Raw genomic sequence first — 21,699 nt, forward strand, 5'->3', positions numbered from 1 at the left:
AATCACTGGGTGCTGGCGGTCAATCGTAGGCCAAGATCTGGTGATGTCAGTGGCAGTTAGTTCCCCCCAGCATCAGATTGCCTGCCACACTATTGCAGTCCCGTTTTAAGTCGCCAATCACCGTCATTTTTAGTATAAAAAACAAATTCCAGTATATATCCCATAGTTTGTAGATGCTATAACTTTCATGCAAACTAATCAATACACACTTATTGAGATGTTTTTTAACCAAAGACATGTAGCAGAATAAATTTTGGCCAAAATAGTTTTTTTTTTTCAAAATCGTCAACATTTTTTGTTTATATAATAAAAAATAAAAAACACAGAAGTGATCAAATACTACCAAAAGAAAGCTCTATTTGTGTGAAAGAAAATATATAAATTTTGATTGGGTGCAGCATCGCATGACAACGCAATTGGCAGTTAAAATAGCGCAGTGCCGAATAGCAAAAAATGGCTGGTCATGAAGGGGTAAAACCTTCCACAGCTGAAGTATGATGCAAAGGGCAGGGATTAAAGCCCAATTTCAGGAAAGTGAAAAAGAAAAAAACCCACCTTTGCAGTACCCCCCCCCCCCAGGGTTAAATTATCATTATGTCTACGGGAGAGATAAATAGTCTCTATCACTTACCTAACACCCAATTCTAGATGGCTCCAGTGCTCTGATCTTCCACCCAAAGCTCTGATCTGTGGGTAGCCATAGCATCATCATATATTATATAGGGACATTACCCCTGTATGCAGCGGCGGCTGGTGCTTAAAATTTTTGGGGGGGGGGCGCAAACATACTGAAAAATTCTGAAAAAAAAAACATTAATTGCAGCCTCACTGTGCCCATCAAATGCAGCCACTGTGCCATCAGACACAGCCACTGTGCCCATCAAATGTTGCCACTGTGCCGCATCAAATGCAGCCACTGTGCCATATAAAATGCTGCCACTGTGCCATCAAATGCAGCCAATGTGCCCCATCAAATTCAGCCTCACTGTGCCCCATTAAATGCTGCCAGTGTGCCCCCCGCCCACCATCTGTACTTAACCTGTCTCGGTGGTGGTGGGACAGCTCCTCAATGTCTTTTCCCATCCTCTGCCATGATCGGACGCCTGCTAGGCATCTAATCGGTGCCTGTCATTTCAGCCAATCAGGTGACGGGTAACAGATCCGAGCACCTGATTGGCGGAGAGGCGATTTAGCGTTAGGAAAGCGAATATTCATTCGCTTTTCTAACACAGCTGAGGTCACCTTTTTAGACGCCTATTGGTGCCTATGGCTCTAATTAGGTGCTTAAAAAAAAAACTGCTGCTGTAATTCTGGCACCCAAAAAGGGGGTGGCAGAGGCAGCCATAGATATATTCATGCAATTCATGAACCTATCTATTGGTGCTAGATGGGTGGCTGGAGAGAGGGGGCGGTGCCCTTGCAGCCTTATGGATGCACCGCCACTGCCTGTATGGTATGCTGAAGAGGTTGGAGGGCAACAAACTGGTTTCCCCTTAAAGAGAAGGCTAGTAGTAGGGATGAGCTCAGGCGTGTTCACATGGAACACGAGCACAGCCAGCAAGGAAGTCGGCGCAGCGCTGCGCTAATCACAGGCAGTGAGACATTGCCCCGATGTGCGGCTGCAGAGATTGGGCAATGTCTCACTGCCTGTGATTAGTGCAGCACTGCGCAGACTTCCTGGCGGGCTCTGCACGTGTTTCATGTGAACACGCCTGAGCTAATCCCTAGCTGTGAGGGACTGCTTGCAGCAGTGGAAAGAGCCAGCTGGGGTGTGGAGTAAGGTAAGTATTTACTCCTTAATTTTCTTCCATTAGATTAAATGAGTATTTAACCCTTGCAATGGTGGTGGGGTCCTCTGCAAGGGTGGATGTTTTAATACAACTTTTGACTCTGGAGGGCACTTAACCTGACTACAGATCACTTGCTCGGCTACTTCTGCCTCATCAGGTGTAGCCTCTTTGAGCTGCAGAAGGAGACAAAAGGAACCTATCTTTCCTGGGTGTGTCCAGGAAGTCATGGAGTTGAGGCATCTACAGGGCCTGCATGGCCTGCATATGAGCATGGTAAGTAAATAGCACTCCACTACAAACCTCTAGGGAGGAAAAACAACAGACTAAAGCTCCATACACACTATTAGATATTCTGCTAATTTTTTTTTTTACTTCAGATTTACCAAAACCACATAATATGAGGTCAAACCTTAGGAGTTTCCATTTGTATGCAATCAGGCAGGCCCTTGCACTACATGGTTTTGGTAAACCTGAAGACAAAAATCGGCAGAAAATCTGATATTGTGTATGGGGCTTAAGCCTGCCACCACATACCTATTTCTAACACCCCCACACCAATGTCTAAGCAGCCAATCCCCAGAACCAGCTCCTGCTATAGACCATAGGATTGTGAAAGACCTTGGAGTGGTGGATGGGGTAGTGGGATGTATACCAGCAGACTTTGAGGGATGGGAAAGATGGGACAGCCTGTATGCTTTTATGTCATAAAACAAGTAAAGCTGCACTAAAATAACATGGGACACCAAACAAGGATGTTGGAGCACTGCACTTATCTCTGGTGAACAGTTGATGTAAACAAATATGTTAAAACTGGTAAAAACCTGTATGGCAGTATGTAAATAAACAAATTGTGTACAAATATAAGTTAACACCACTAAAAATATGCAAAACAATAAAGCCCAATCTTATGATGAAAATGCAAATAGATAAGTAATTAACAAAAAACATCTGTTTATATTTTCATCATAAAATTGGGTTTTATTAATTATTTTGCATATTTTTAGTGGTGTTAACTTATATTTGTAAACAATTTGTTTCTTTATTTAAATACTGCCATACAGGGTTTTAACATATTTGTTTACATCAACTGTTTGCCAGTGATAAGTGCAGTGCTCCAATGTCTCTGGAGTCCCATCAGTTATATTAGCGCAGCTTTACTTGTTTTATTTCTGTTTTGGTGTCGTATAAAGCCCCATACACACTATCAGTTTTTTTTCATTCAGATTTACCAAAACCATATAATGTGAGGTCAAACCTGAGTTTCAATTTGTATGCAATCAGGCACGCCCTTCTACTACATGGTTTTGGTAAATCTGAAGGGAAAAACTGATCGTGTGCATGGGGCTTAACTCTTTTTTAGTTGCAACTTGGCCCTTCTATAAAATAGCTCAGGTTTTCTTTTTATGTCAGTGTTTTGTGTGTGTGTGTGTATGTGTGTGTGTATATGTGTGTATATGTGTGTGTGTGTGTATATGTGTGTATGTGTGTATGTGTGTGTGTGTGTGTATATGTGTGTGTATGTGTGTGTGTGTGTATATGTGTGTGTGTGTGTGTGTATATGTATGTGTGTGTATATGTATGTATGTATGTATGTATGTAAAACTCTTGATGGTATTGTGAGTTCCGTTTTCTCATTGATGTGCTTGTATGGATTTTTATCGGTGAGATCTGCTTGCATTGTCTGTGATGCTTCACGTGGCAGTTGCCCCATGGATAGATGCTGAAGTACTGTATTACATTTTGATCTGGGGGGTCAAAATCATGGGGGTTTTGACCCCCCCCCAGATGAGACAACTAAAACGTGTAAAGATGGGTGACATTCTAATACATGTAATAGATGCTAGATTCTGATTAAGGAGGCGTTGGAATCATTTTTGAGGGTTCCGTGGTGTCTGGCAGCCAGAATCCCGGACAGGTGGCAACCCTATCCTGTACCAGGCCTGGGCCATATAAGTTCAACAGAAAGGCCTTGGCACCTGTTAAGTAGAAGGGCCGGCTGTACTGCTTTATCACTTAAACTGATACTTCTGTGGCTTCTCCTCTCCCTCCTCCCCACCTGTGCTGCAGCGTGGATCAGTTCCAGTGATAAGGCTTACAGTCTATCCTCTTGCTCAGCATGTGCCCAAGACCCCCTATTGAACTGATGAGGCCTGGGCTCAGTATGGGGAGAGCCACAGGAGGATCAGTTGCAGTATTTCCCCCCCCCCCCCCTTTCTCCTTGCTGTCCAGGCCTTCCTGTGCGCACTCCCTCCTCCACAGCGCTGCCAGCTTCTGCTCCTCTCCCTTGCTGCAGCGGGGCACACATGAGGATTGTTACAGGATAGAGGGCAGGGTGGTAAATGTCATATTTATTGGCCTCTTCTTTTGACTGAATACATGAGTTGTGTTTATCGCTCTGTGATATATATTTGTGCTGCTGGGACCTATGGAGTTCCATAGGTGTTTCCTCTATGTGCGCAATCCTGCTTTGCTCATTCACATGGGCTTCTGCGTATTTTTTACACGCACACTTTATCTTTTTTTTATTGCAGAGCTAGCAGAAGGTCCTGTGTAAAAGCCACACCTAAAGTACAGTACTTGTATTTCTCCTATTGGCATACATGTGTATAGCTAATGCATGTATACAAGAATGTGTTTACATGGGTACACATGTAAAATCTGTAGATATGTATGGCCTTGGATGCAGCTGTGTCCTACTTTTTTTTTTTTTTTTTTTTTACACTGCTAAATGTAGCGCAGCTTTTTATATGTAGCCCCATTGGTTCCAATAGTGCTATGTTTTTAGATGCATACAAAACGATACGCTGTATGCATCTAAGTGTGCCATTTTAGACACTTGTGTGAACGAGCCCTTCTACAATGGTATATGCCAGTGATGGCGAACCTTGGTACTCCAGATGTTTTGGAAATGCATTTCCCATGATGCTCTGGCACTCTGCGGTGTCGTGGAGCATTATGGGAACTGTAGTTCTAAAACATCTGGGGTGCCAAGGTTCACCATCACTGGTATATGCAGTGTTCCAAGTGCCACACACAGCATGAGGGACACAGAAGAAACAATGCCTCTTCTTCACAGTGGTGATTGACATCAGCTGTGTACCTCTCGCGCTGCTTGTGCCTATGGCGCTTGGAACGCTGCATGTTGTACAAAGGAAACCCATCCATTTACGGTTTCCTTAAACAGTTGCCACCAAGGCATGCCGTGACTAATAACGGTTACCAAACTGTCAAGCCATCAAATGGCTGGTGTCATAACTGATCACATGGGCAACAGCATAGAAAGGTTTAGTTCTGTTTCAACAATTGTTAATATACTAGTTTGCTCTATTAGCGTTTTCCAGGCCGTGTGCGGATTCTGCTAACAAAACTAGCAGGTCTGCCTTACACTGGCTCCTAGAAACCAACTGGCAGCATGAGGTAGGCCCTCACGTGTTGGTGACATGAATGAACACACAGCCTGGATGGGAGGGCCTGTCAGTGCAGCAGTTACTGTATATTATGTGGGCAAAGATGTACTTGTATCTAGCTAGTAAGGCGGACCAGGGCTGCCTAACACCCATGATTAAATTCTAGTTAAGTTGCCTTTAGGGTTCATTCACACAGGTGTTGGAAAAATCATGTTTAGATGTATAGTTTTCTACACATCTAAATGCAGCACTATGGGAATCAATTGGGCCATATACACATCTGTGTCTACAAACAAAAAAATGCGCAGGCCATTTGTCATGCAAATGTGTATACGCGTTAACTTGTGAAGTAATTGGAATGATTGTATGTATCTCAACACGAATACTTTAAATATGTATTTTATGCAGAATCTTCTGATTATTCTGCCAGCAGCAACCTGGATTACATGTAGAAGCCATAGGTACACTTTAGCAAAAAAAAGTTCAACAATAGTCTTGGATATGTTTTCTCACTTTTATTATTTTATTTTTTTTCCAATTATACAGAGAGATGGGAGGCGCAAATACAACCATCTGTACACTGAACTTCTGCAAATTCTTAGTGTGTTACAGTGGATTCTCACCTTTTTGTTTCTGGGTATGTTGGTATTTACTTTCCTATACTAGACATTAAAGAAAGTGCCTAAAAACTTATTTAGTTATTTCAATTAACTTAGTTTTTTTTTTTTTTTGTTTAATCTTTTCCTGGAGTATTTTGTGTCTCTGCACCCTCCCACAAGGCCTTACAGTTCAACTCCGTGTAGTGATGTGGGAGCTCAACTGTACTGTGAGGCCAGCATGATGATGCACCCCCGGGGTGCATGTCCATGGTGGTCTAGGCTTTAGCCTCGTACACACAACCCGCCAGAATACTCATGTCAGCGCTTTCAGGCATTGGCTGAGAGCACTGATCAGAAGCCGATCGGCAGACCTTTTTTGATCATGCCTCCTTCGAAAGAAGCCAGCTCAACAGGTGGCCTCTGACGGACCGACTCCAGTACACACGGTCTGAGTGGAAGTCGGTTTCTATGGAACCGCTCAATCCTGCCCAACATGTCAGCCCGTATGTACTAGGCAGGAAATGGGTCAATTGACACTGGGAGGAGGTAACTGTACCAGTGGTGAAGGACGGGGAGGAAGCAGAGTGCAGTGATAAAGCGTGTAGAGAGTGAGCATTATTTGGCAAACTTTAAAATTTAGAGATGGGAATGCACTTTAAATATTTCAAACTGGAACAAGAACTGGACACAGGATTTATTTGCCAAAGGACAACCCTGAGTTAAAGCTGAACATGTGTGTATTATATTGCATACTTTACCTTTGTCCAGCTTGGACCAATGCAAGTTTGCCTATTCCATACCCGTTGGATTGCTGTGGAAGCAGAGACTCAATATAGAATTCATCGCTAATACAGTAATCGCCACTGCTTTCTGGGTACCATGCCAAATGGCTGCCCTGCTGCATAATAAACACTGGCACTCATGCCAAGAAAGTGATTCCCATTCATGGAATGCCTTGCATTTCTCTCAATGTGGTCATAGATTGGACAAGGTGGAGAGGTGGGGGTGGTGATGTAGTAATTTCCGAAAATGCAAGGCGTTCTGTGAATGGCACCCATTACAAGCTGAGGCAGCTGCGATCATTGTAGTAGTGGCGACTACTGCAGTGGTTCTCCGCTTCCACATTGATCACTCATGTATGGTATACGTATACTTACATTTTTGGTCCAGGCCGGACCAATGTAACTCCAATGTAATTGTGCAATAAAATCCATACCTTGAGTTCAGCTTTAAATTTTTATAGAAAATTCTTGGCAAGTAGATAGTGTACAAAGAGCTTACAAGTTTTTTTTTTTTGTTTTTTGTTTTTTTTGGCCTTGTACACATAGACACTTTCAGACATCCAATGTAAATTGTGAGCATATTTCTGTGCCTGGAAGTGACAGCTACAGCATGTAGCATTTTGCATGTTCTAAGATATACATCTGTGTTTGAGTTCAGACAAGCATGGAATATGCTTGCATACTACTAATGTACAGCCATTCATGGATGGCTGTATGCTGCAGCTGTCTCACCTGGGAACAGATATGACTGCAGTTTACATTGAATGCCTGCAAAGTGTCTGTGTGCATGAGGCCTTATTACTATATTCCTCCTTAGGGGTGATTTTTCTCATCACTTCCTTCACCAGAGACAGGAAACGGGAAGAATTCTTATGAAAGTGAGGAAACATTGGTCACACCTACTCTTCACTTTTGTTCCAGTTAGAGCCCATTCACACAGGGGCAACACGACTTGTAGGCGACTTGAGTCAGGCAACTTGGACACGACTTGAGTTAAGATCACAGCGCGACTTGGGACGACTTCAAAACGACTTGTGATGACTTCAAGCCCGACTTGGGACGACTTACAAGTCGCCCCAGGCCAGGCGACTTTTGCCGAGGCCAAGCAGAGAATGAGCTCAAGGGGGAACTCCACGGCAAATTTCTGAAAAAAATTTGGCGTGGGTTCCCCCTCCGAGAGCATACCAGGCCCTTAGGTCTGGTATGGATTCCAAGGGGAACCCCCTATGCCGAAAAAACGGCGTGGGGGTCCCCCCCAGATCCACACCAGACCCTTATCCGAGCACGCTACCCGGCCGGCCAGGAAAGGGGGTGGGGACGAGCGGGTGCCCCCCCCCTCCTGAGCCGTACCAGGCCGCGTGCCCTCAACATGGGGGGGGGGGGGTGCCTTGGGGGAGGGGGGGCGTGCGGCCCCCCCACCCCAAAGCACCTTGTCCCCATGTCGATGAGGACAAGGGCCTCTTCCCGACAACCCTGGCCGTTGGTTGTCGGGGGTCTGCGGGCGGGGGGCTTATCGGAATCCGGGAGCCCCCTTTAATAAGGGGGCCCCCGGATACCGGCCCCCCACCCTATGTGAATGAGTATGGGGTACAATGTACCCCTACCCATTCACCTGTGGAAAAAAAAAGTACAAAAAAAAAACACAACACAGGGAAAAAATATTTTATTGCACAGCTCCGGGGGTCTTCCGTCCTTCGGGGGTCTTCTCGCCGGACTCCTCCGCTATCTTCTTGTAGCTCTTTTGCTAGCGGAGGAGTCCGGCTTTCTTCCTCCCCGCCGCCGGCCTCTTCTCCCGACTTCGGGGGTCTTGTCCCCCTCTTCGGTTCTTCTGCCGGGCCACCGTGCCTTCTTGTAGCTCTTTTGCAGGCGGTGGCCCGGTCTTCTGTCGCCGCCACCTTCCGTTCTTCTTCTTCTTCTTCTTCTTCTCCAGGAGATGTTGACACGACGCTCTCTCCGGCCACAATGCCAGGGACACGCTCCGCTGCCACTTATATAGGGACAATGGGGCGGTGTCACATGGGTTGATGTCACATGGGTTGGTCACATGGTGACCCCGCCCCCTTACCATGTGACATCAACCCATGTGACATCAACCCATGTGACACCGCCCCATTGTCCCTATATAAGTGGCAGCGGAGCGCGTCCCTGGCATTGTGGCCGGAGAGAGCGTCATGTCAGAAGAAGACCGGGCCACCGCCTGCAGAAGAACCGAAGAGGGGGACAAGACCCCCCGAAGTCGGGAGAAGAGGCCGGCGGCGGGGAGGAAGAAAGCCGGACTCCTCCGCTAGCAAAAGAGCTACAAGAAGATAGCGGAGGAGTCCGGCGAGAAGACCCCCGAAGACGGAAGACCCCCGGAGCTGTGCAATAAAATATTTTTTCCCTGTGTTGTGTTTTTTTTTTTGTACTTTTTTTTTCCACAGGTGAATGGGTAGGGGTACATTGTACCCCATACTCATTCACATAGGGTGGGGGGCCGGTATCCGGGGGCCCCCTTATTAAAGGGGGCTCCCGGATTCCGATAAGCCCCCCGCCCGCAGACCCCGACAACCAACGGCCAGGGTTGTCGGGAAGAGGCCCTTGTCCTCATCGACATGGGGACAAGGTGCTTTGGGGTGGGGGGGCCGCACGCCCCCCCTCCCCCAAGGCACCCCCCCATGTTGAGGGCACGCGGCCTGGTACGGCTCAGGAGGGGGGGGCCGCCCGCTCGTCCCCACCCCCTTTCCTGGCCGGCCGGGTAGCGTGCTCGGATAAGGGTCTGGTGTGGATCTGGGGGGGACCCCCACGCCGTTTTTTCGGCGTAGGGGGTTCCCCTTGGAATCCATACCAGACCTAAGGGCCTGGTATGCTCTCGGAGGGGGAACCCACGCCAAATTTTTTTCAGAAATTTGCCGTGGAGTTCCCCCTTCAGAGCTAATAATTCTGTCAGTCGCCTCCGTATAGACGGAGATCCGACTTGGAGGCGATCTCCATTGAAATCAATGGGTACCGGTCGCCTACAAGTCGGATAGAAGTAGTACAGGAACCTTTTCTGAAGTCGGAGCGACTTCAGTAGTGTGCATTAAGACGGCTCTCATTCACTTACATTGCTTTTTAAATGTTGTCCGACCTGAGGCGACTAGGGGCGACCTGAAGTCGGATCAGGAGTTGCCCCTGTGTGAATGGGCTCTAATAGTGGTGACCAGGGCGGAAAGTTTTCAGTTATCCCCCAAAAAGAGAGAACAAGAAAAGGTGTTTTTTTTTGGCTGGGTTTACACTTAACCTTTAACTCCACTTTCATGGGGAAAAGAGAATATAGCGTATACAATTGCAACACAAGTCATATTGTAATTGAATGTTATTTAAAATTACCTTTCCCTTTCAATCTGCAGCTACTGTAATTTTCAGAAAATGGAATATGGCTACCTGGAGGTGTTCTGTACAGAACACCCCCCTGAAACATTTCCTGCTTATGTGCAGCGCTGGCTCCTGACGACGAGCAGGCGCTATATGGTTTTTCAAAGTTAAATTTTCCTGAAACTACAGTTGGGTTTTGGGGATAATTTTCTAAACTTATGGTTTCAGTACCAGTCCAGCTGGGTTGCACTGAGCTTTCGTTGACCGCAGGTGTCGCTGTCAACGCCGGCAAGAGTAAGAACGCAGTCTAGCTGGGTGTCTGGAATGCCACTGTTCTTTTGGAACCAGTGCGAGTGGTCTCCTGCTGTGCATTCGGGGAGGTGGTATTTAAGGTACTGACATCACGTGCTTTGGTGTTCTGTTCCGGAGAATATTTTCTGCCTGTTTGGTTCTGGTCCTCCTGACCAGCCCTATGGCCCTCCTGGCCTGGGGTCAGAACCATGCATTTAAAGTCTCAGGGCTGGCTAGCCTGAAGCATCGCAACTGCAGGGACAGGCCTGAATGGATTTCGGGGCCTATTGATCCAAAGGTGGTCCAGTGTTGTCTCCTCTAAGGGAGAGGCCTGGCAACTGGAGAAACCCCAGGGGAGGACTCTTCAGGAGAAGACTGTGCGCAAGGCTGGCTTCTCTGAAGGAGCCTGGAGGCTTAGTTGAAAGACACTACATGGATCTAGACTCGTACTGTATCGGCTGAGAGATACTGGTACCGTATGATGGCTCTTTAAATTTGTCTATGTCCCTTAGTCTCTGCCACAGACTTGAGCATTACTTTCTCAAATATTCTACGCTCAAGTCTGTGGCAGAGATTTTGCTTAACACCTTACCAGTTGCTAGGCCTAGTGAGAGAAGGTCTATCTGGGGGTTGTGAAACTGTTTCTATTCTCTGGATTTTTCCTATAAGAGACTTTTCATTTTTGCAGTCTAAAGTACCTGAACTTACTCCTAACCCTTTACCCTAAACTGAGTCTGTTTCAAATAAATAACCCAAAAGAAGATCCAGTGTCAGTTTCCACATTTCTTTGGGCCATCTACTACGGGAACCCCTAGACCAGGGATATGCATTTAGTGGACCTCCAGCTGTTGCAGCACTACAAGTCCCATGAGGCATGGCAAGACTGACAGCCAAAAGCATGACACCCAGAGGCAGAGACATGATGGGACTTGTAGTTTTGCAACAGCTGGAGGTCCGCTAATTGCATATCCCTGCCCTAGACTGAGAAGCAGTGAAGAAGGTAAGCCCAATAAAACCAGCAGCTCCTTCGGGGGGGGGTCAGTGCTACATGTGATTGGCTCACTGATTTTTCTAAGAAGTCTGCTCCAATATACAAGTCAGATTTCTCTCCTCCCCTGCAACAAAAATGTAATTTTTAGCGAGATATTCCCAATAGGAAATCGCGTCTAAAGGGATGCAGGCACAGCAGCTTTCCTCATTAGTGCCCTGCAGGTGGCACTGCTGGTTGACAATTGTGAAAACGCTCCCATTAGATTAATTTCGCACATGGGCACAGGCAAACGCACAGGGATTTCTTCATAAGCAGAAAAGGTAGGAATCTGCAACAAAGTTTGTATAACATCTTTACAATGTACATACAGTGCCTTTGAAAAGGTATTCACACCCCTTGAAACGTTCCACATTTTGTCATGTTGCAATCAAAAACGGAAATCTATTTTATGTGCTAGACCAACACAAAGTGGCACAAAATTGTAAAGTGGAAGGAAAATGATAAATGTTTAACTTTATCATTTTCCTTCCACAATTATGTGCCACTTTGTGTTGGTCTACCACATACAACCAAAAACTTAATTTTTATTTGGATTTTAACATGGCAAAATTTCAAGGGATAGGAATACTTTTTCAAGGCACTTCAGATCGCCCGGGGGAAACGTGTTAGGTTGAGGGGGGGGGGGGGGGGAGTGGAGTTGCGCTTTAACAGACTGATGTATTTAGATGTTTGATCTACTTCTTTCAATTTCTTCTTCATATTAATATGTTCTCTGGTATTGGCAGGTCCTGTTTGTACTCTTCTATCTGCATGGATTGTGTATTGCCAGCTATGGCCCCTGATTGCCATCTACCTTATCTGGATGATCTTGGACTGGAAAACACCTGAGAGAGGTTTGTGTGTGTTAAAAAAACAAAACAAAAAAACTACAGTGTGTTGCTTTTTAAAGGAACACTTTTACTAGACCATCCATTTCATCAGCAATCTTATCATAAGGTTATATGGGCATTTAACGTACTTTTAGGCTTCATTTTCTTACCTGTAAAATCCTTCCTTGTGTAGACTCCAAGGCTCTGAGACTGTTGCTGGGTGCCACCATCTTAGATGTCACTTAAGTGACACTCTGTAGCGGCCATACTGAGCTAGGTTTCTTCCAGGGATGGCTAATGCTGCATACACGAGAGGAATGTCCGATAGAAAAGGTTGGAAGCTTTTCTTCGTATATTCCGATCGTGTGTATGCCTCGTCCTTCTCTTTTTTTTTTTTTTTATTATTTATTTATTTTTTTGTGTATTTACTAGGGATAATAAGTTGTATGGAGAATACGAATTATAGGATGCCCAGCTTAACTGCAACAATAAACAGGGACAACTTCCTCCCTATATACAGTGCCTTGCGAAAGTATTCGGCCCCCTTAAACTTTTCAACCTTTTGCCACATTTCAGGCTTCAAACATAAAGATATAAAATTTGTATTTTTTGTGAAGAATCGCCAACAAGTGGGACACAATTTTGAAGTGGAACGAAATCTATTGGATTTTTGAAACTTTTTTAACAAATTAAAAAAATAAAGTGGGGCGGGCAAAATTATTCGGCCCCCTTGCGTTAATACTTTGTAGAGCCACCTTTTGCTGCGATTACAGCTGCAAGTCGCTTGGGGTATGTCTCAGTTTTGCACATCGAGAGACTGACATTCTTGCCCATTCTTCCTTGCAAAACAGCTCGAGCTCAGTGAGGTTGGATGGAGAGCGTTTGTGAATAGCAGTTTTCAGCTCTTTCCACAGATTCTCGATTGGATTCAGGTCTGGACTTTGACTTGGCCATTCTAACACATGGATACGTTTATTTGTGAACCATTCCTTTGTAGATTTTGCTGTATGTTTGGGATCATTGTCTTGTTGGAAGATAAATCTCCATCCCAGTTTCAGGTCTTTTGCAGACTCCAACAGGTTTTCATCCAGAATGGTCCTGTATTTGGCTGCATCCATCTTCCCCTCAATTTTAACCATCTTCCCTGTCCCTGCTGAAGAAAAGCAGGCCCAAACCATGATGCCGCCACCACCATGTTTGACAGTGGGGATGGTGTGATGAGCTGTGTTGCTTTTACGCCAAACATATCGTTTTGCATTGTGGGCAAAAAGTTCGATTTTGGTTTCATCTGACCAGAGCACCTTCTTCCACATGTTTGGTGTGTCTCCCAGGTGGCTTGTGGCAAACTTTAGACGAGACTTTTTATGGATATCTTTTGAGAAATTGCTTTCTTCTTCCATAAAGGCCAGATTTGTGCAGTGTACGACTGATTGTTGTCCTATGGACAGACTCTCCCACCTCAGCTGTAGTTCTCTGCAGTTTATCCAGAGTGATCATGGGCCTCTTGGCTGCATCTCTGATCAGTCTTCTCCTTGTCTGAGCTGAAAGTTTAGAGGGACGGCCAGGTCTTGGTAGATTTGCAGTGGTCTGATACTCCCATTTCAAAATGATCGCTTGCACAGTGCTCCTTGGGATGTTTAAAGCTTGGGAAATCTTTTTGTATCCAAATCCGGCTTTAAACTTCTCCACAACAGTATTACGGACCTGCCTGGTGTGTTCCTTGGTCTTCATGATGCTCTCTGCGCTTTCAACAGAACCCTGAGACTATCACAGAGCAGGTGCATTTATATAGAGACTTGATTACACACAGGTGGATTCTATTTATCACCATCAGTCATTTAGGACAACATTGGATCATTCAGAGATCCTCGCTGAACTTCTGGAGTGAGTTTGCTGCACTGAAAGTAAAGGGGCCGAATAATTTTTGCACGCACCACTTTTCAGTTTTTTTATTTGCTAAAAAAGTTTAAAATATCCAATAGATTTCGTTCCACTTCACAATTGTCCCACTTGTTGGTGAACATTTTGCGTTTATTATTATATATTAAAAAAAAAAATTTTCCCCTGTGACATTTATGGCAGACACTTGACACTATTTTGGGACCATTGTCATTTATACAGCGATCAGTGCTATAAAAATTCACTGATTACTGTGTAAAAGACACTAGGGGGCGATGAAGGGGTTAAGTGTGTCCTAGAGTGATTCTAACTGTGGGGGGGGGGGGGGGGTGGGCTAATACTCGCATGACAGGAAGCGGTGATCTGTCATGTCACAAGGCAGAACGGGGAAATGCCTTGTTTACAAGGGCATCTCCCTGACACGATCGTGGACATCAAGTCCGCAGGACCCACGGTCACGAAGCATGCGACACGTGTGCGCCCACAATACCGCGTCTTAAAGGGGACGTACCTGTACACATTTGCACAGCCATGCCATTGTGCTGACTTATATTGTCGTGCGCTGGTTGGCAAGGGGTTAAAGAGGAGCATTTGGGTACAATCATGCATTCTAATAGGCAGAATAAATTTAATATTCTGGCCAATAGAATGCATTAATGGCAAATGTGCAAAGGTTCATGAATGCTTGTGAAAAAATGTGGCTTTTACCACCTTTTCTAAGGGGTTCAAAGGAGCACAGTGGTCATGAAGCATTAGAATGGCCTGATTTGAATAACATAGTGCAAAGATCATCATGGTACTAAAGCCAAAATAAGAGCCGCTCTTCTTTTTTTTTTTTTTTATGTATTCTTTGTACTGTACTATTTAAAATAAAACGGCCTTTTTACATAAAAAAAAAAAAAATTGCCTTCTATTGCTCTCGGCCTCCTCAAATTTACTAAATTCCTTACAAGTGTTTGAGTGTTTTTTTTTTTTTTTTTTTTTTTTTCGATGGTGGAAAAGAAAAATGCGTGACAGTATCTCTTATAAATTTTATCTTCCCAAAGAAAAATCTCCCATGCTTCACGATCGTGCCTCATTCATGCTACTACATCCATCAAACCAGAAATTGATGTGTTTATCAAAAACAGGGTTTCCTTTCATAATGAATTAAAACCTAAATTTGCATTGCTCATTACAAATACACAGAAGTGAAACAGAAATGTTCAGGAGCTCACAGAGGACATTTTGAGAAGGCATAAAAACACACAGTAAGGAAACATTTCATGAAAAATACATTACAGGGTCACTAAGTAGTGGATGGATTATTATTGGAGACTAAGGATATTGTTTAGTGTCACTTTAAGTAAAAAAAGTTACAGTATAAGGTGCATAATTCAAATCTTGGCCCTGCTTAGATCTGCATGCTTTGTGCATAAAATTATGAATACTTGTGCCTACAGGCTAGACCTATGCCTGTATATGCCCATGGATACTAAACATCTATGAGTGCATGAGATGTGCATCCAGTGGTGTTGATTTACTAAAGGCAAATGGGCAGTGCACTTTGCAAGGACATTTGCTCCAGAGCTTGGTAAATGAGGGGGAGCTCTGCTGGCTTCCATTATCCAATCATGTTCAAGCAAACGTGTGTGTGTGTGTGTGTGTGTGTGGGGGGGGGGGGGGGGTAGAGAAGCTCCACCTCCTTTACTAGGCTCTGGAACAATTGCCCTAATAGAGTGCAACTGCACTTGCAATGTACACAGTCTATTTGCCTTTATTAAATCGATCTCAATATATCAATGTGCCCTCCGGCATTTGTAACTATGTATTAACAGGGAGCCCGTGTGCAACCAATTTGTTTCCAATAAGACTGCAGTCTTGGAGTTTTAGCAAGTTCTCGTGCCCAGTAAGGCAACTGTGTATTTGCAGGTGTTCAATTAGTGTTAGGTTAACCACTTCAGCTCCGGACCAATAAACACCTTAAGGACCAGAGGTCTTTTTCCAATTTCGCACTGTGCTGCTTTAACTGGTAATTGCGCGGTCATGCAATATTGCACCCAAACGAAATTTGCGTCCTTTTCTTCCCACAAATAGAGCTTTCTTTTGATGGTATTTGATTGCCTCTGCGATTTTTTTTTTTTTATTTATTTATTTTTTTTTTTTTTTTATTTGCGATATAAATGGAAAAAGAGCGAAAATTTTGAAAAAAAAAGATATTTTCTTCTTTTTGTTATAAGAAAAATCGAATAAACTAAATTTTAGTCATACATTGTGGGCAAAATTTATTCAGCCACATGTCTTTAGTAAAAAAAAATGTCAATAAGCGTATATTTTTTGGTTTGCGCAAAAGTTATAGCGTCTACAAACTAGAGTACATTTTCTGGAATTTACACAGCTTTTAATTTATGACTGCCTATCTCATTTCTTGAGGTGCTAAAATGGCAGGGCAGTACAAACCCCCCCCCCCCCAAATGACCCCATTTTGGAAAGTAGACACCCCAAGGAAATTGCTGATGGGTATGTTGAGCCCATTGAATATTATTTTTTTTTTTTATTTTTTTTTTTTTTTTTTGTCCTAAGGGATTGAATAATGACAAAAAAAAAAAAAAAATTTTTTACTAAAAGTTGTCACTAAATGATATATTGCTCACACATGCCATGGTTATATGTGGAATTGCACCCCAAAATATATTCCGCTACTTCTCCCGAGTATGGGGATACCACATGTGTGGGACTTTTTGGGAGTCTAGCCGCGTACGGCACCCCGAAAACCAATCACCACCTTCAGGATTTCTAAGGGTGCAAATTTTTGATTTAACTCCTCACTACCTATCACAGTTTCGAAGGCCATAAAATGCCAAAATGGCACAAAACCCCCCAAAATGACCCCATTTTGGAAAGTAGACACCCCAAGCTATTTACTGAGAGGCATGTTGAGTCCATGGAATATTTTATATTTTGCCAAAAGTTGCGGGAATATTACAAACTTTTTTTTTTTTTGCACAAAGTTGTCACTAAATGATATATTGCTCACACATGCTATGGGCAGAAGTCAAATTACACCCCAAAATAAATTCTGCTGCTTCTCCCGAGTACGGGGATACCACATGTGGGGGACTTTTTGGGAGCCTAGCCACGTACGGGACCCCGAAAACCAAGCACTGCCTTCCGGATTTAAATATAAAATGCTACCAAAAAAACTGTTGGCGATCGCAGGGATCAGGCCTGACTCTGCGCTTGCTGCAGTTATGTGTTTAGTGTTTTGTAAGTGACACTGATCGATCGATACTGCACTTGGGTGGGCTGGGCAGAGGGGCAAAACGCAGGTGCTAGCAGGCATCTGGGCTGATCCCGCTAACAATGCGTTTTTTTTGGAACCCTAAACTGCTGGGGATGCTAGTATAGATCTGATCAGATATTGATCTGTTCAGATTCTATACCACTACGGGAGGTGTATGCTTTGCGCGTGGGTGTTACCGGTACTGGCACTAACCTAGCGCTGCCTGGGGCGATGCAGACCCTGACCCTAAAACCTAATTGATATCACCCGCTGGGTGATCAGGGGGTTAAACCTTTATTGGGTAATAAATGGTGGGTGCCCTGAAGCTATAAAAAGCAAACTAACCAGAGTCACCCGTAACACTTATACGGTGATCAGTGGTGAAAGGGTTAACTAGGGGCAATCAGGGGGTTCAAATTTTTTATTAGGTAGTATATGGGGGTCCCTCACGTTATATAAAAACCTGACGGGGAACCTAAATAACTAACTGGCTAACCAGCGTCACCAGTGACACTTATACTGTGATCGCTGGTGAAAGGGTTAACTAGGGGCAATCAGGATGTTAAAACCATTATTGGGTAGTATATCGGGGTACCTAGCGCTATAAAAACCTGGCGGTGAACCTAAAAAAATAACTAGCTACCTAGCGGCTCTGATGCAGCGATCAGAAAAATTATCGCTTAGTGACACTGGCAAAAGGGGGTGAAAGGGTTAACTAGGGGCGTGTACCTATGTGTCAGTGTAGTGTTTTGGTGCACTTACTTTGTGTCTTCTCCTCGTAGTCCGGTCAAAAAGACCGCCCCGAGGAGAATGACATCACTTCCTCCTTCCTGTGTAAACAATACACAGTGGGAGGAAGTTCGTCATTAGCCAGGAGCGATCGAGAGGGGGTGGCCAGAAACCAACGGCCATCCCCTCATCACGGATCGCTCCCCGAGGGAAACGGACCGCTGTAGCCAGCGGGAGGGGGTCCGAACGGACCCCCCCACCCGCTGGAAGGCAGGCACGTACATCTACGTGCTTGTGCCATTCTGATGACGTAGAATGGCAATACGGCGGTCCTTAAGTGGTTAAAGGGGTTTTTTTTTTTTTTTTTTTTTTTTTTTTTTATTAGGTAATTTTGAGGCGGATTAACCCCTAAACCAGGGGTCTCAAACTGGCGGCCCTCCAGCTGTTGAGAAACTACAAGTCCCATCATGCCTCTGCTTGTGGGAGTCATGCTTGTAAATGTCAGCCTTGCAATGCCTCATGGGACTTGTAGTTTAGCAACAGCTGGAGGGCCGCCAGTTTGAGACCCCTGCCCTAAACTAAATGAATCATTGTGGATTATGTTTAGCTGTGTCAATCTCATGTTGAAATCTTTCTTCCGTCTGTGTGTGGTTAAAAAAAAAAAAAACGGGTGCATTGAATACTTTGGTTTTCTATGTGCCCTTGTGTTAGGCAAGATTATTGTAGCTCAACTGATATGGTGTGTACAAATCCTAAGTGTTTTATTTAGATATTAAAATCTGCTTTAATTGTTGTTTTTGATTATATTACAGGTGGAAGACGATCTGTTTGGATGAGTAAATGGTCCATGTGGAAATATTTTAGGGATTATTTCCCCATAATGGTAGGTTAAATCAGTGTTAACTTTTTTTTTTTTTGTCTCGGCACCTCATTCTAAAATAAAAAAACTATTCTAATAGCTTTACATAATGCAGCAACATCCACACTTAGGACACCCAACGTTGGAGGTGATTTATTCTTCCAAAGCAAATAGTTTTGCACACTGGTAATGACTAGTATTCCAATGTTTCTCTCTATCAGTCAGCTGTCGCCCAGTTCTGGGGGGGGGGGGGGGCAGAGAGAGAGAGTGTGTCAGAGGTCAAACAATGATGCTGTGGAGGCAACAGACATCCTCCTTATTAACTGATGTCATTGGTGGTTGGAATGCCAGTGTCTAGAAAGTCCTAATGATGCAAAATGATAACCTGTGGGTTTGTGTAATTAAAGGGCATGCTTGATTCACCTGTTGGCTTGTATACAATTTCAAAGAATGCTCCTAAGGTTTCAGAGACAGTCTTTCTGGCCTCTGGATCAACTGTTATCCTAGTCGGTGATATCAGAGATTCCTTTAGTGGAACAGGGGTTTTTTTTTTTTTTTTTATTTTTTTTTTTGCGCAAACCTTTTAAGGTCTCAGAGCCAAACAGGTAAGACCCATTTTAGATCTTGGAGATCTGAATCCGCACTTGAACATCCAATCCTTTCATAATTCAATCGACTGTGTCCATCCTGCAAGGAGGGGAGTTGCATATCTCAATGTGCCAAAGTTTGAAAATCTTTCAATCGTGGCACTGCCATTCAGCTTAGCCATAGCACTACGAGTGTTCTGAAAGATTCTGGCAGGTTAAGGGCTCAAGGCATAACGGTCCTAGCCTATTAAAAGGATCTACTTTTTTTAATAGATCTATTCAGTCTCAGGTCTAAAACCAGAGTCTGATCTCAGCTGTAGATGTCTGAAATCTAATTCAACTTGCCAGGATAAAGGAAAATTCCTTCATTCGGCTGCAGGAGCTTTAGGGGAAATGGTGGCCTCCTTCAGGGGGCCGTCCCTTGCGTGCAGTTTGTCAGACTGCTTCAAGACACATCCTGTCGGTCTAGAATAAAGAGGATTCAGCCCTTGTTTGTTTCCAATACGCTTGGCTCCCAACATAGGTCAGAGCCTAAATTGGTGGTTATCCAGCAGGAGGGAGCAGGGAGCAGCCCTGGAAGGAGATTCTGTCCAGGGGAGATGGTCCAGGTTAGAGGACCTTGCCTGTCAACTTTGTTGGAAGTTTCAGTCCGTAGATCTGGCCATAGAATCTTGGCGGTCAGATTATGAGACTGTCCTGACAGGATTCAGTCTGACAGCCACTGCAGTGGCTTGCATCGATCACCAGGGGAGGCACGACAAGTCATGCAGCCCAAAAAAGAGGTGCATAATGTTCTAGCTTTGGCAGAACACAACACTCCTTGCCTATCGGCAATTTTAATATTTCAGGCGTACTACTTGAGACACCAACAATTATTTCCACGAGAATGTTCTCTTCACCCCGACATCTTCCTAGCAATATCTCAGATGGGGTACTCCGGACATGAACCTATTCGCGTCCAGATTAATTAATAAGGTCAACAACTTTATGTCAAACAAGGGGTCCGCTAGCAGGTGGAACAGATGCATTAGTCTCCCAGGGGAGGATCAGTTATCACTGATCTATGCATTCCCTCCAGCTCTGCTACTTCCGCGCCTCCTCCACAGGATTAAGCAGGAATAGGAGGTGATTATGGTGGCCCCAGCCAGGTTCCAGAAGAGCTTTTAATTTATCGATCATAAAGAGGGCAGTATAAGTCCTTTAAACTCTACCATTATAGCCAGACCTTCTTGCACAAGGTCTGGTATTTCACCCTACTTTACGAACAAGGAGATTAACAGGTTTGACTGTTTGAATCCCAATCTACTGAAGGAGATCACCCACGATCTTTTATAGTCTACTTTGACTAATGCCAGGAAGCCGGCTTCCAGAATCACTTGCTATAGAATCTGGAATGCATAGGTTTCTTGGTATGGATCCAGGGGTTGGCACCCCAGGAAGTATGTCAACAGGCATGACTCCTGCCTATGGGATCTGAAATGAAGCTGGCCTTGACTTTTTTAGCAAGAGCCAGATCCAGGCAGTGTCGATGTATTTTCCTTCCTACTCTTGGTGTGTAGCTTATTCAGGGGGTAACATGGTTTATCCCCCTATCGAGACCTTTTTTTTTTTTTTTAAATCCTTAGGATTTAAAATTGGTCTTTTCGGCTTTGCTGAATCAGCCGTTTGAACCTTACGAGAAATTCTCTTGGTTCTTCTTCCTTTTTTTTTTTTTTTTCTACTAGAAGAGTATCGGAACTAACGGTTCTGCCTTGTAAGGGCCATATTTCATCATGTATAGGGTGGTTTTATGTCCTCATCCTGAATTCTTACCAAAAGTGGTAACAAGTTTTCATTTAAACAAAATTCTTAACAACTCTGGGGAAGAGAAAGCACTACAGTCTCTTGATTGTAGTAAGATCAGAATCTATTTAAAGGCGACCGCTCAGGTTCGCAAACACAGGTTTTGTTTGTACTGCCAGAGGGTCCAAGATATGGGAAGGCAGCGTCAAGATCCGCTATTTTCCAAATGGGTATGTCAAGCGATTGATCAAGCTTCAGCTTAAGGAAGAAAATTCTTCCATCTCATATTAAGCACACTCCTCCAGGGCAATTGGTGTCTCTTGCATGGTGCATCATCAGGCCTCTATGGCTCAGATTTGTAAGACCGCAACTTGGTCTTCGGTGCAGATGTTTATCAGTCTTTATTTTTTTTTTTTTTTTTTAACAGATATTAAAGGTCATGAGGATATTGCCTTTGGGCACAGCATACACTGCAGGCTGCAGTATGAGTCTTCTGCCCTCCTGTTTGATTCTGTCCCC

The 21,699-nt window shown here is 44.3% G+C and overlaps 1 protein-coding gene across 3 annotated transcripts in view; it reads left to right on the forward strand.

The window, feature by feature from the left end:
• Positions 1 to 21,699, forward strand: part of LOC143988614 (diacylglycerol O-acyltransferase 2-like) — a 77,064-nt gene that overhangs the window by 31,928 nt on the left and 23,437 nt on the right. For 2 of the 3 annotated variants that reach the window (XM_077488309.1, XM_077488308.1), the window contains exons 3-5: positions 5,744 to 5,834; positions 11,979 to 12,086; positions 18,765 to 18,835. In XM_077488309.1, the coding sequence (XP_077344435.1) occupies positions 5,744 to 5,834; positions 11,979 to 12,086; positions 18,765 to 18,835 (270 nt within the window). Of the gene's footprint in view, positions 1 to 1,932; positions 2,064 to 5,743; positions 5,835 to 11,978; positions 12,087 to 18,764; positions 18,836 to 21,699 lie in introns of those variants that run through there. The other variant, XM_077488307.1, reaches the window with a different exon arrangement.

The sequence above is a fragment of the Lithobates pipiens genome, unplaced genomic scaffold, assembly GCF_037356315.1.
Source record: "Lithobates pipiens isolate NorthernLeopardFrog02 unplaced genomic scaffold, aLitPip1_a1.2 Scaffold_18, whole genome shotgun sequence".
NCBI classification, from domain to species: Eukaryota; Metazoa; Chordata; class Amphibia; order Anura; family Ranidae; genus Lithobates; species Lithobates pipiens.